The 12072-nt window shown below is 42.0% G+C and overlaps 1 protein-coding gene across 1 annotated transcript in view; it reads right to left on the bottom strand.

The window, feature by feature from the left end:
* LOC144660860 (uncharacterized) overlaps nucleotides 1-12072 on the bottom strand; it is a 41590-nt gene that overhangs the window by 8503 nt on the left and 21015 nt on the right. Inside the window, exons 8-9 of the mRNA XM_078521588.1 lie at nucleotides 11301-11427; nucleotides 8735-8758 (exon numbers count right to left, since the gene is read on the bottom strand). Coding sequence (XP_078377714.1) covers nucleotides 8735-8758; nucleotides 11301-11427 — 151 coding nt within the window. The remainder of the gene's footprint in view (nucleotides 1-8734; nucleotides 8759-11300; nucleotides 11428-12072) is intronic.

The following is a 12072-nucleotide window of genomic DNA, read 5'->3' on the forward strand; positions in this document are numbered from 1 at the left end:
GGCGAGGAAGAGGGATCATGGAACAAAAGAACTGAGAGGAGCACGAAAGCGGAGGGGGGGAGGACACAAATGACGACGGAAAAAAAACAAATGGCCCCACCGTGGAAACAGACACGCAGCAGAAACACAATCGACGCGAACTCAGTTCCGCAGAGAATGCCGAGGCACTGGGATCCACAACAAGGCCAGGAGGGAGACCAGGGAGAGGAGGAAGGACCGGAAGGAAGACGCGCGAGAAGCAACGAAGAGCACGGAGGAGAGAGATCCCACAGACGGAGGAAGGGAGAGACGAGAGAGAGACCATGAGGTCGTGCAGCAGCAAAGAAAAGCGAAGGAAGAAGAACACAGAATGCAGAGTCGTCGTGCAGAACGCGACATGCAGCCCCCGAGACCGCCCAAGACCACGAGACAGAACCAACCCCAGTGGAAGCAAACCAGGTGCCGAGGAGAAGACCACAGGAGCGAGAGAACGAACACGGAGACCAGAGAGACCGGAAGAGGAAACACAGTCACAGTACCGAACTGCCAGAAGACAAGCAGCACGGAAAAGCACGGAGAGAAGAGAAAGAGGGTGACATCGACCCCACCCCCCAATCCTTCAGCCAAAGCCATCTACACAGTTGTGACGTGGATCCACGCAAGCGAGGCCGAGAAAAGGACCAAGAAAGAGGACATCTGACAGCAGGTGTAGAGGCAAGACCTAGGGGGAAGCCTGCACTAACTAGAGACGCTCAAAAGGCCGAAAAGAAACGGACTAGAAAAGTCAGAAGAAGACGAGGAGAGGAGGAGAGAAAAGGAAGGAGAAGAGAGGAGATCTGGAGAGAGAAAGCAAGATAGAAAAAGAAGAAAAGAAGCAAAAAGAGGAGGACCCAGTGGCAAAAGATGAAAAAGGACACAAGGACAGAGAAGGAAGAGGGAAAGAAGACGACAACCAGAGAGGAGGGACGACCCCGACAGAAAAGGAGAGGAGCGCCAAAACAACCGGCAGTACACGAGGCGCACCCACAGAAAGCACAAAAATCCCTCACTAGGATGATCGTCGAGTGCTCCGTCGTCGATCTGAGTAGTGGTGAACGAAGAGTGGAAGAGGAAAATGCCACAATCACACGAAAGGAATGGTGGTCACCTAGAAGTAGAAAGAGGGAGAAAAAAGGAGAGACAGAAAGGGAAGAGAGAGAAAGGCTTATGGTTCTCAGCAAGTCAACTACTGCCACACCAAATACGCGTGGCTCAGTAGTGCGAGACAGAGCAGAGCCAAGGAGAGGAGAAAAAGATAGAAGAGTGCAGAAAAACCACGACTCGCCGCCACACGAGAGAAAAATAAAAAAAAGAAAGGTAAGACGGAAGACGATGTGAGGGGAAAGTAGGAAAAGAACAATCAGCCAAAGAAAGCACCACTTAGATAAGAAGGTATTAGTTTGAAGATAATAAAAAACGGAAAAAACAGAAAACGGAAACGAGTGGAAAAGACCCAAATAAAAAAAGAGAAGCACAGCCACTAACCAAAGAACAGGCCCACAGCCAGAGTATATGTGGCCAAAAGAAAAAGAATGTCTCAAAAAAAGCCGAGAGACAAGAAAGAGCTAACCAAGGTGAGTCCCCATTAGAAGAAAAAACGATGTAGCAGAGAGAGTGCAAAAAATGACGGAAAAAGATAAAAAAAAGACTAGAGAGAAAAAAAATGGATAGTAAGGTCTATGTTAGGAGGATGCGAGGAAGATACACTACGAACTAGAAAAGCGAGGATCAGTCAGTGAAAGTTGTCAAGATTATGCTAAAATGGTGTAACACATAAAAGGAAAAAAAAAAAAGAAAAATAGGATAAGAGCGCAGAGGAGAACTCAGCAAGTAGAAAAATTTATCAAGAATTAATATGGAGAAGTAGTAATAGGGAGGAAGGAGGGGGGGGAAAGAGAAAGGAGAAAAGGGAGGGGGGGAGGGGGAAGGATAAAAAATGACGGAAGAAAGAGAGATGAAAAGTAGTTTTTGTGTGGATCACACACAGAGAAGTAAACCTATACACAGTAAAGAGCGAAAAAAGAGTAAAAAGTAGTAAGACATGATACTGACATTGGCCCAGTAAATGTGGATAACGCTTTCAACAAATGGCGGCATAGGTCAAAGTGTAACGTTATCTGTCATCTGACTAACAGATATCTGCGACAACGTAGGTGCGAAGATGAATCTCAGCATGATAGTACAGTTCAAGCTGAAAATGTGCTTGAATGTAATATAAAAATATCTGTCGCGATTAGCCAACGCTACGGCCTCGGTAAGTATCAAGCGATATGGGAGAGAAATCCAGTTCACTAAGGAATAGCGAAGTAGGGTAACAGTTGTACTGGATAGTGATCGGTGGATAGCGTTACCCACGAAAAGGGGAGAAAAGGACCAACATGAGAGCGAAATTGCAGTGAAGAAGAGAAAGTCTGTCTGTCTTTCTTTCTTGGGTTTTTGGGAGACGAAAAGACCTACCAGCTGCACTGGTTGCCGGATTTACAGAAAGTTTGATACCGGATAAAAAGCAGGATAGGCGGAAATCGTACAAAGGGGTCGAAAGAAAAGTTGGGAATCAGTAAAACTACCCAGTCAGAGTTCGAAAAAAGAAAACACGTTCCTAGAGGCATGGAGAATAAAGCGAAGTACAAAACCTGAAGTAAGAAAAAAAAAAATCGCCACTCATAAAAAATTCTTTTTCCAGTATGTCAACAAATTGAATTCTTTATTATTTTTTTTACCGTGCGAAGCGTATAATCTGGATTTGCGTTTGGATCGTCCAGACCCGCGGCCCAGCCGGCTCCTTGTCACGGTCACGAAGATGATGACGCTGGACATGTAAGCTATTAAAACTACCACTATGTCAGACTTATGTCACGGATTGCTCGCCGTAGTATAAATAATCATCATTATTAACCGGGCGGGGCCTGGGCCCGTTCACAATCCGCCTGGGGTTTGTTTTTTTTGTGTAAATCGTAGAAGGAGGTCAACGAAATTTGATTGGACGAAAGAAAAGCGTTTGGCCAGGGGAAAAGGGAGAAGAATAAAAGAGGAATGAGAGGAAGAAGCAACAGAAGAAGGAAGGAAAGAACGGAAAGGGGAACCAGCGAATCCGCAGAGAATCGTGCCGAACACGCGACTAAAGCGAGGGGAAGAGTAAAGATTATTTAAAGCTTCAACAAAGGTAGGTAGAGAGGAAAAAAAAAAGCAAGCCCAGGAGGAAGAAAGATAAAGAAAGGGAGAGGAGAAGATGCAGACGCCGGACACGCGGATAGTGTAGAGACGAGAAGAAAAAGGGATGGAGTTAGTTGGTGAAATGGACTTATGCCAAATTGGTAAACGGAAAAATATGAGCGTAAGAGAAACCGGCCAGGAGTAAAAAAGAGAGAGAAAGTACACACACGGACGCAAACACGGTTGTTTCAAGTGACTGCATCAAAGTTTTTCAAGCGGCGTGCCTAGCAAAAAGTGAAAGAAGTGTCAACATAACCGCCGATAATATTGAAGTTCTTTTAAAAGTACGAAATTGCGTCGAAATAGTAGTAGGGGAGGAGAAGCGAAAAAAAAAAAGATACGGGAAACAAATTGAGATGGGACGAAAAGTTATGCAAGCTCAGCAAGAAGTGTCAAGGCACGGGATCACGTATCGCGCCAGGGGAATACCTGCGCAGGAAGTATTCATACAGCAATCAGAAAGGTTGTTGGAAAGACTACCATTTTGGTGAAAGGACTTTAAGAATATGAATGTTTGGGTTTATTTTATTGAGCATTCGGCACAAATAAATATGCTTGAGCAGGCATTTCTCCGACCAGGCGTGTGAAGGAAATCAGTCATGCACACTCCGTGACTGACGCAAACACGACTTGTGTGTTTCTGAAGTGACTGTTTTCTAAAGATTATCTACTGTGCGGCGCCGCGCTGCTAGCCAAAGAACTGAAAGAGCTGGTCAAACACTAACCGCACGGTTACAAACTGCTTGCAGATTCTTGTTATTTTTTCACAAAAGTGGGGGGCTAAAGCCCCCTAGCCCCTCCCTCTGCGCGGTTCCTGCAATAGAGGCACCACTCCTGCTCGTTTTTCATTTACTCGAAATCACTGGACCTCAGTTTGTAATTACCTCAAGGTTACTATTAGCGGACTATTAGCGACAGAGAAGATAGTGATATAAATTAAGCGGTTTTCCGAATTTTAAAAAGTAAGTGAAGTGTAAACCTGTATAATGAAAAAGTTAGTAAGATGGAAATAAAATCATAAAGAACAACTACGAAACAACGAACAACATTGCCAGAAGGAACAAAGTAACTGGCATCTATTTTAAAAGGTGGTGGGAGGGAAGATACTTAAATTAGAAGTACTAAATTAGCGATTTTTGCCCAAACTCGCTAAAATTAGTAGCCGCTAACAAAAGTAACTAAGGTATGCAAACTTCTACCGCGTAAATTACTACTCAAATCACTTTCTCGAACAATGGTTTTATACTTGATGCGCCTAACTGAATAAAATTCATTTCCTCCTCTTTCCACCACCACAATTCAACTGTTGTCACCGAGTTATGTCCCGTAATGAGACAAACGCAGTAAAACATCCCTTTAACTACTTTTTGAACTAAATAAGTAATCTACTGCCTTCAATAGAAAAACGTTGTTCCTGATAGGAGGGTCACCCACGCCGAACCGGGGAGAGAATTCAAGTGAACTGTTTCATGAAAGAAGAAGAAAGTTGGCCCAGGGGAGGAAGGTAAGCCTGGGGGAGGACTTTTCAACGTTACACTTAGGAATTTGTTAGGTTTGACCCGATAGCGAAAAAGATAACGGAAAAAGGACACGTAATTGATGAGATGGTGGACAGTAGTGTAAGTATTCGCTCACGTATGTAATGAAACGAGCAATAGATAGAGCGAAAAAGAGAAAGGTCGGCCGACTCTAAAAAAATTGCTTCATAACACCATGTAAGATGTAAATAAGGTCGGGAAATTAGGCGACACGTCGTGAAATATGGCGAATTTGGATATGTTGAGGAACAGTCGTGCGAAGATGTGCGCGACGAAAAAGGAATGAGAGCGAAAAAATGAACGGTAGTAGCGAGGTGTGTACACGTCTGCGACAAATCGCTGCAACAAAATTATAACCAATGAGAGAGCGAGTTTTTCGCAAGAATGAAAATAGTTCGCATTCCCACTCTCAAGTTTGCTGTTTGTGCACCAAATAAATGCCTTGTCGCAGCGATTGTGAAGACAAGGAGGACTATCGTGGATTGTCGTAGTGTGTCGACTACGTTCACATACCCAATAATTCGTCGTCTCTCAATTGTAGAAGGGGGCGCAAAAAAAAGGAGAGCGTGGTTTAAAAGGGGGCGATGGAAGGAGGGAATAACGAATGGATGAGTCCATTGCAGAAAACCTAATGATAAAGAGAAATCAAAGAAAGTAAAAATGGTGAATGGTGACGTACGAATCGACGAATGCGTACCTAGGGTGCAGAGGTTTTGTGCACGTAGCTCTTAAAGAGTTAGGTATGGAAAGGGGTGAGGAGGGCCTCTCTCAGAGGATTTGCGAGGTTATATGTAAAAATTTCAAAAAAGTGATCCTCCAGTAGGGCCCCCTGTCCCGAGAACTTGCATAGAAATAGTTGGCAGATAGAGAAATGTGAAAGCACCGACGGGAGACATGGAAGTAACGTTTGGGACAACTTCTCATATATAATGCCTAGTTCTGACATTGTTATCCCAGTGCACAAAAAGAAGAATGAAGGAGGTGACTGCGAGTTCGGAGAAGTTACATGATGTGATGATAAAAGACAGGTTCGACAGAGGATCTAAGTTGGAACAAGCTGAAATAGCGGAGGTGAAGAGAAGCCGACCTTCTGAGTTACGTCAAAGTTGTGATGAAAGGTGTGGTAGATAGAGGAAGATGAATGAAAAGTCGTAAAGAGAGAGAAAGAAGATGGGAGAAGAAAAGTAATGTAGGAGAATGAAAATGAGGGAAGTCACACAGCTGGGACAACAGTTTGTATGAAAATATAGGTAGTGAAGTGTGGTATGTCAGTTGCGCAGCCGAACGCACTCTGGGAAGTAGGAAGAAATATGAGGCGGCGGGAAAGGAAGAGAGAAGGGGGAGGAGGGAGAATGGATGGAAAAAAGAAGACGGAATGTAGAAAAACAGTATTTGTCATGAAGTTAGAATGAAAAAACCATTAAAAAAAAATTTAAAAAGAGTTTGAATGTTCGCAACAAAGTAGAGTAGTTTGAAGACGTACAAAGGTAATTTAGTAAATGAGAAAGTAAAAAAATAAATAGAAGGGTTTATTCGCGTGTTTTTTTCGCGAGAATTTTTTCGGGGTAAGGAGAAAAGGAAAAGGAAAATAAGTCCCGCGAAAATAAGTAAAATAAGGTATATGTTAGTGGCAGACTATAAGAAGGATATTAGTCAGGTGTTCAATAATAGACGCGGATGAAGTGCTGGATACATAACCCCATTTGTTTATAGATAGTTGGTTAGGTAATATAAGTTTGTGAATCGAAAGAGAAGAAGCGGGAAGTTCGGGCGATGACCCTCCCACTTCCCCTTCGGCGACGTAATACACAGAATAGTGTCCTCACCCAGTCGTCATTGCCTCGGCCACAATTTTTCCATATTTATCCACGCCGGAAAGAGCGGATAATTAATGAGTGAGAATGGTATAACCCCCCAGAAAAAAAGTTTGTTTAACAAAGTGAAATGATCGATTTCGCAAGTTGAGAGTAGAGATGTGGAAATATAAAAGTTTTTAGATAAGGTTGAAATTTAGATACTGAAGGGTTAGTTTGAATGGTTTGTGAAAGATGTAGGAAGAAAGAGGTAGAAAGTACGAAAAATATGTAGTGAATAAGTTTATGTTGACGGATGAATTAAGGTAAAATAGATTATAATGTTTTTTTATGTGTTTGTATTTGTGTAGGCACGAAAAAATGTCAGGATTTCCTAGAGAGAGAGAGGTGAGTGTGGTAAGGAATGAAGTGTAATAAATATCATGAGGATAGTGGAATGACTTCAAGTGGTACGCCAACTGTTATTTGTGTGGGTGTTTTTGATTATTTAAAGTGTAATGAAGGAGAGAGAAAACACCGATATAAGAAAAAGGATGAAAAAGGCGAAGTTGTATAAAGCAAAAAGAAAAGAAGAAGAAAGTAAAAAGAAGTGAGAAGAGAGTTATAAGTAAAAGAGTAGTAGTCGGAAGAAATATAGGTAGTGGTTATGTGTGAACAAAATAAGTAAACATCCCGTCAGTAGTTGAGGGAAGGAGGGAAGGCGAGGTAGGGGGTGTATTTTTGTCTCAAAGGGTAGGGGGAGAAATTGGTGGAGTACGGTTAGTGAAGGAGTGTAGGCAGAGTAGTTTGGTACAAGAGTTTAGGGAGTGTGTATGAAGAAATAAGGAAAGTGGGAAGAAGAAGTGGTGTTATGAAGAAAATCGACTAGAAGAATAAGTGAGGATATGGGAAGGTTGGTTGAATACGGAAAAACAGTTTTGATTATTGGTGATTATGGATGTATTTTGTGAGTTGGTGTGGGGAAATGACGTACGGCGCCGGGTGGTGGTAATGGTAAGGGTGAATTGAAATAGATTGGGATGAGGGGGGGTTCGAATCCGGAGGGTTTTTTTTTTTTTTTTTTTTTTGTGGGTTCAAATTGAGCCTTTCATTTTTATGTTTTTCGGATTAAAATCACTGATTATACTCCTCAACGCAGTCAGGTATAACTTTCATCGCATCAGGGGCGCGGGGGGGAGGGCGAATCTTCTGGTTGTTTTCTTTTTTATGCCTGAAATATGTAAAATGCGATATCAATATTGTGATGAGAAAATAGCGCGTCCAACGTTTACCTCGAGAAGAGCGAAAGGGAGAGACTGGGAAGAGGGTGTGGGAGCCGTAACAAATTATCTTGTATGTGGAAATGAGAATGTTACTCTTAACACCACCCCCGCCCCCCAACCCAGGTGTGAGGTGTGATGTAGTTAGTATGAATTATTTGGCGTAAAAGGGGGGATAAGTGAGGTATGGAGAAAGTATGATGTGATGTAGTGGAGGGGTGAGAGAAAGAGAAGGATGTATAGGCGGAGAGAATGGAGATGGTGGAGAGATGGGTTTGACAAAGACGGATCGTTGAGAGGGAGTGTAATGGAGGATGAGTGGAGGAGAGAGAGAATGAGGAAGGGAATGTGGTGATGGGACGAAGGAGAGAAGAAGAGACGAAGAAAAGTCCAAAAAGAAAATAGACGGCGAGATGGGGAGAAAGAGAGTAAAGGAGAGGTGATTGTGGAGAAGAGAGATGGAGGGAAGGTGTAGGATGGATGTAATGTAAGTGTAGGGATTGAAAGAAAGTATCAAAGAGAAAAGAGAAAAAAAGATGAAAGGAGGGAGGAGAAGAGAGATAGTGTAGTGTGATAGAAAAAATGTAAAGAAAGAAGAAGATGGTGAGGAAGAAGATGAAAGGGGGAGAAGATGGGAGAGAGAAGTACAGAAAAAGAGAGGGGGAGAATGGGAATGAAGGAGGGTGAGGAGAAGAAAAAGAAAAAAGAGAAGAAGGAGAACGAAAATAGGAAAAGAGAGATAGGAAAGAGAGAAGAGAAAGAGAAGAGAAGTAGAAGAGAAGAGAAGAAGAGAAAGCGAAGGGAACGCCGACTCACAGTTGACATCGGCAGACGCCTCGTTGAAGACGAGGGTTGAACGAGGTTCGAAAAGATACGACTGTTTTGAAGGGACCTCTGGCAACAATCTCTGCAGGAACTAAAGAATCATATAAAAATCGATTACCTTTCTTTTACCTGCTTTAGCAATACTGTGATACATCTTGTAATAGTACACGAGTTTTCTTTCAATTTCTTTTTTTCTTTTTCTTAACAATTTCTTTTAGCCAGATAACAGCCATTCGCAGTTATCACCGCCACGTGTCACGACGAAGGATGAACATAAAATTGACTAAGAACTACTTAAAGGTCAAATGAACAGAAATTTCAAAATGCCATTTTAACCATCCAAACGCTAAAACTATCCATTATTGAGTAAAGAGTCAGTAAAATTAAGACAACTTTTTGCTTTCCGAGCCTTAAAGCGTGAATAACAGTAAAAAATACGAAGATTTCCGAAGGCTTCACGAAAGCGTTTTGAATGACTGCGCACTGAAATGAAAGGAATGGAACGAGTTTTTGACGTCATTATTGGTGTTTTTGAAGACGACCGCAGACCGATTCCACAGACCGCACCGACGGCAACGTCAACGACAACGTCTGGTGGAAAATGAATTTATATTTTATTTGAGAATCTCGCAACTTTCCGGACGTATTCTAATTATTTATTGCTTTAAGAACTAGCTCCCGTTGAATATTCAAAGAGAGCGTTAAATATTAGCCGTTGGGGTTGATGTTGTCCAAAATACGCAGAATTTCGTCATTTCATGTTGTTAATGTCACGCACAATCGAAAGGACACCGTTTATGTGGGAGAAAGGTAGGGGGAATAAGTGTTGTCCTGGACCCGAGAGCTGCCTGCCATGGGCGAGGCCAGTACTCGGGGCTAGTGTCAGCGAGTGGCATATAAGACCGTGAGATGGGTGTCACGGGGCACAGAGGCAGGGTGGCGTGTACCTATGCCAAGCTCCTGGAGGGATGGTAGCGAGGGGAAGTGGATGTGTCCACCGTTTCTCACCCAAGCTAAGGCAACCCAGGCATAGCTTCAGTGTGGGACTGAAGGGTTGTCGCCAGCAACACTCATCCCCCAAACCGTTTATTAAAGAACAACAACAACTAAAATGGTATTACAAAAATCGCTTTTTTTATATATATATATATATATATATATAAACTATAGATAAACTGGATATAACATCACAAATGAAACAGATGTAAACTAGTAGACTACAAGAAATGCTTTGTCTGAGTGGCAACAGTAGAGCTATGAGATAAATGCGGAGGGTGGGTGGGGAAATAAACGCTTGAGTCCAGCAGCTTAACTGAATTGCAAGTGAAGATCGTCTGTGATCACAAGAGTAAACAGGGGAAGGCTGTGTGGATCTGATTGGCTGACAATCTGTGAACGCGTGCAAGCTTATCATTCATTGGCCAGTATAAATAGAGGGAGATACAAGTACATGTTTACGGTTCAAAGAGCGGGGTACAGATTGCCGGAAAAACACATCCACGGGGAGAACAAGGTTTAATTGAGCTAAACATTAACTCCAGTTTATGCTTTGGCAAAAACAGCCATTGTTCAGCAGAGAACGGCTCTGAAGTGTACCAAGATTCAAAACACACGTGCATAATTAACGCACGTGCAGATAATTCTGCTCATTAACGTAAAATGCTAATGAGCAGCGTGCATTCTACCTATGTCTCACATGACATGCAAAACGACAGCAAACAAAACTTTAAGCTTTTTTGAGCTTTAGCTATTTTATTTAAAAAAAAATGCGCGTCTCTGAACAACAACCAACAATCAATCAACTGAAAAACGGCCGAATAGAACGAAATAACTGCTTGAAATGTCACTAAACACATTTATTTAAATTCTAACGTGCGGTCTGCGGAATCGGTCTGCGGTCGTCTTCAAAAACACCAATTATGACGTCACAAGTTTTTGTTTCCGACAATTTTTCCGAGCACTCTACGATTTAGAAGGCCTAAAAAAAGCATTTTTCAACTTGCAATATCTCTGCGATGCAATGTCCGAATACTTTGAAACTTCGGGATATGTTTATTTGGCTCTTAATAAACACATGGGCAAAAAATAAAATAAAAATCGAAATTTTTGTTCATTTGACCTTAAAACAATATATTAAAAAATTATCTGTTCAATATGTTATGGCAAAAATTTAATGTGCTATTTCTGCTTTACGCTCTTCCAGACAACAAAAGTTCACTGATATAGCTACTTCAATGTTACACCTATGCCGTTTGGTTATAGAAACCACAGGCAGACAAGTCTCTGTGTTTGAGACCGCGGCCTCAAACACAGAGACTTGTCTGCCTGTGTAGAAACGAACGATCCTGACATCTTGAGGCAAAGCATATGATCGTTTGATACAAATATTTATCTGATACAACTATAAACAGACAGAAAGTACCTCCCGCTCTGCTTTGTGCTCACTTGCGCCAATCTCAAGAGTTTACACTTCAGAGCTTTATTCCTTTATCGGACCCTTAGTCCTGTAAACCACCGCAATACACCTGTATTGCGTAGTTTCATGAATATTCTGCAAAAATCTCAGTTCTTGAAAAGCTGAAACAATGCACTTTTTCTTCTGAGCCGTTCTACCCACTACTTATTATTGTTACCTGCCGAATCTTGGGAATGTAATTCCGTATGGTTGCCAGTTATTTCAAAGAGCTCAATTTCCCGTTCAACGTTTTCAATGCCATCCTTCTTTTGAACAAAGCTGCCATCCATCTGCATGTTATTAGTCTACAGTATAACAAAAAGACACTGCGGTCACACTGTGTTATTCATTCCGTCCTTCCTCCATTCACTTATTTATGTATGAATGCCTTAATTCATCTATTTTTACTAGTAAACAGTTACGAATAAGCAACTCTACACTGATACTCCCCAGCTTGGAGGTACAATCGCCTGTTACAAGTAAATGGATGGCTGTGAAATGGGAAACCCAGTATCGCCTGTGCTAAAACTCGAAAAAATTAAGAGAGAGAAGAGAACCCATCAGAATAAACAGCTATTCGCCCTAAAGTCAAATCCGAAAATCAATTAACAATTATTGGACGAGGTTGAGCTAAATATCGTGATTTGGCAGTGGCGAGCAGATCAATTATTTGCCCAAGCCAAAGGCTGGGATAAATATAATGACTGATCTGCGAGACATTGAGACATCACGATATTTTGCGATAACTACGCATGAGCAGACCATTATCTGTAGGCAGTTATTTGTCAATCTCATAACTCGAGTCTTCGTTCCTTACTGCACAAGCTTGACGAAACGAGCGACTTTCGAAAGTTTCGTTGCAGGATCGAATCTGATTGGCTTGAAAAACAATAAAATGGCCAAAAGTAAAACACCAAAAAGTTGGTTGGTCATGTTTTTGAAAGCTAGCC

The sequence above is a fragment of the Oculina patagonica genome, chromosome 7 (assembly GCF_052425735.1).
Source record: "Oculina patagonica isolate OP01 chromosome 7, crgOcupat, whole genome shotgun sequence".
Lineage (NCBI taxonomy): Eukaryota > Metazoa > Cnidaria > Anthozoa > Scleractinia > Oculinidae > Oculina > Oculina patagonica.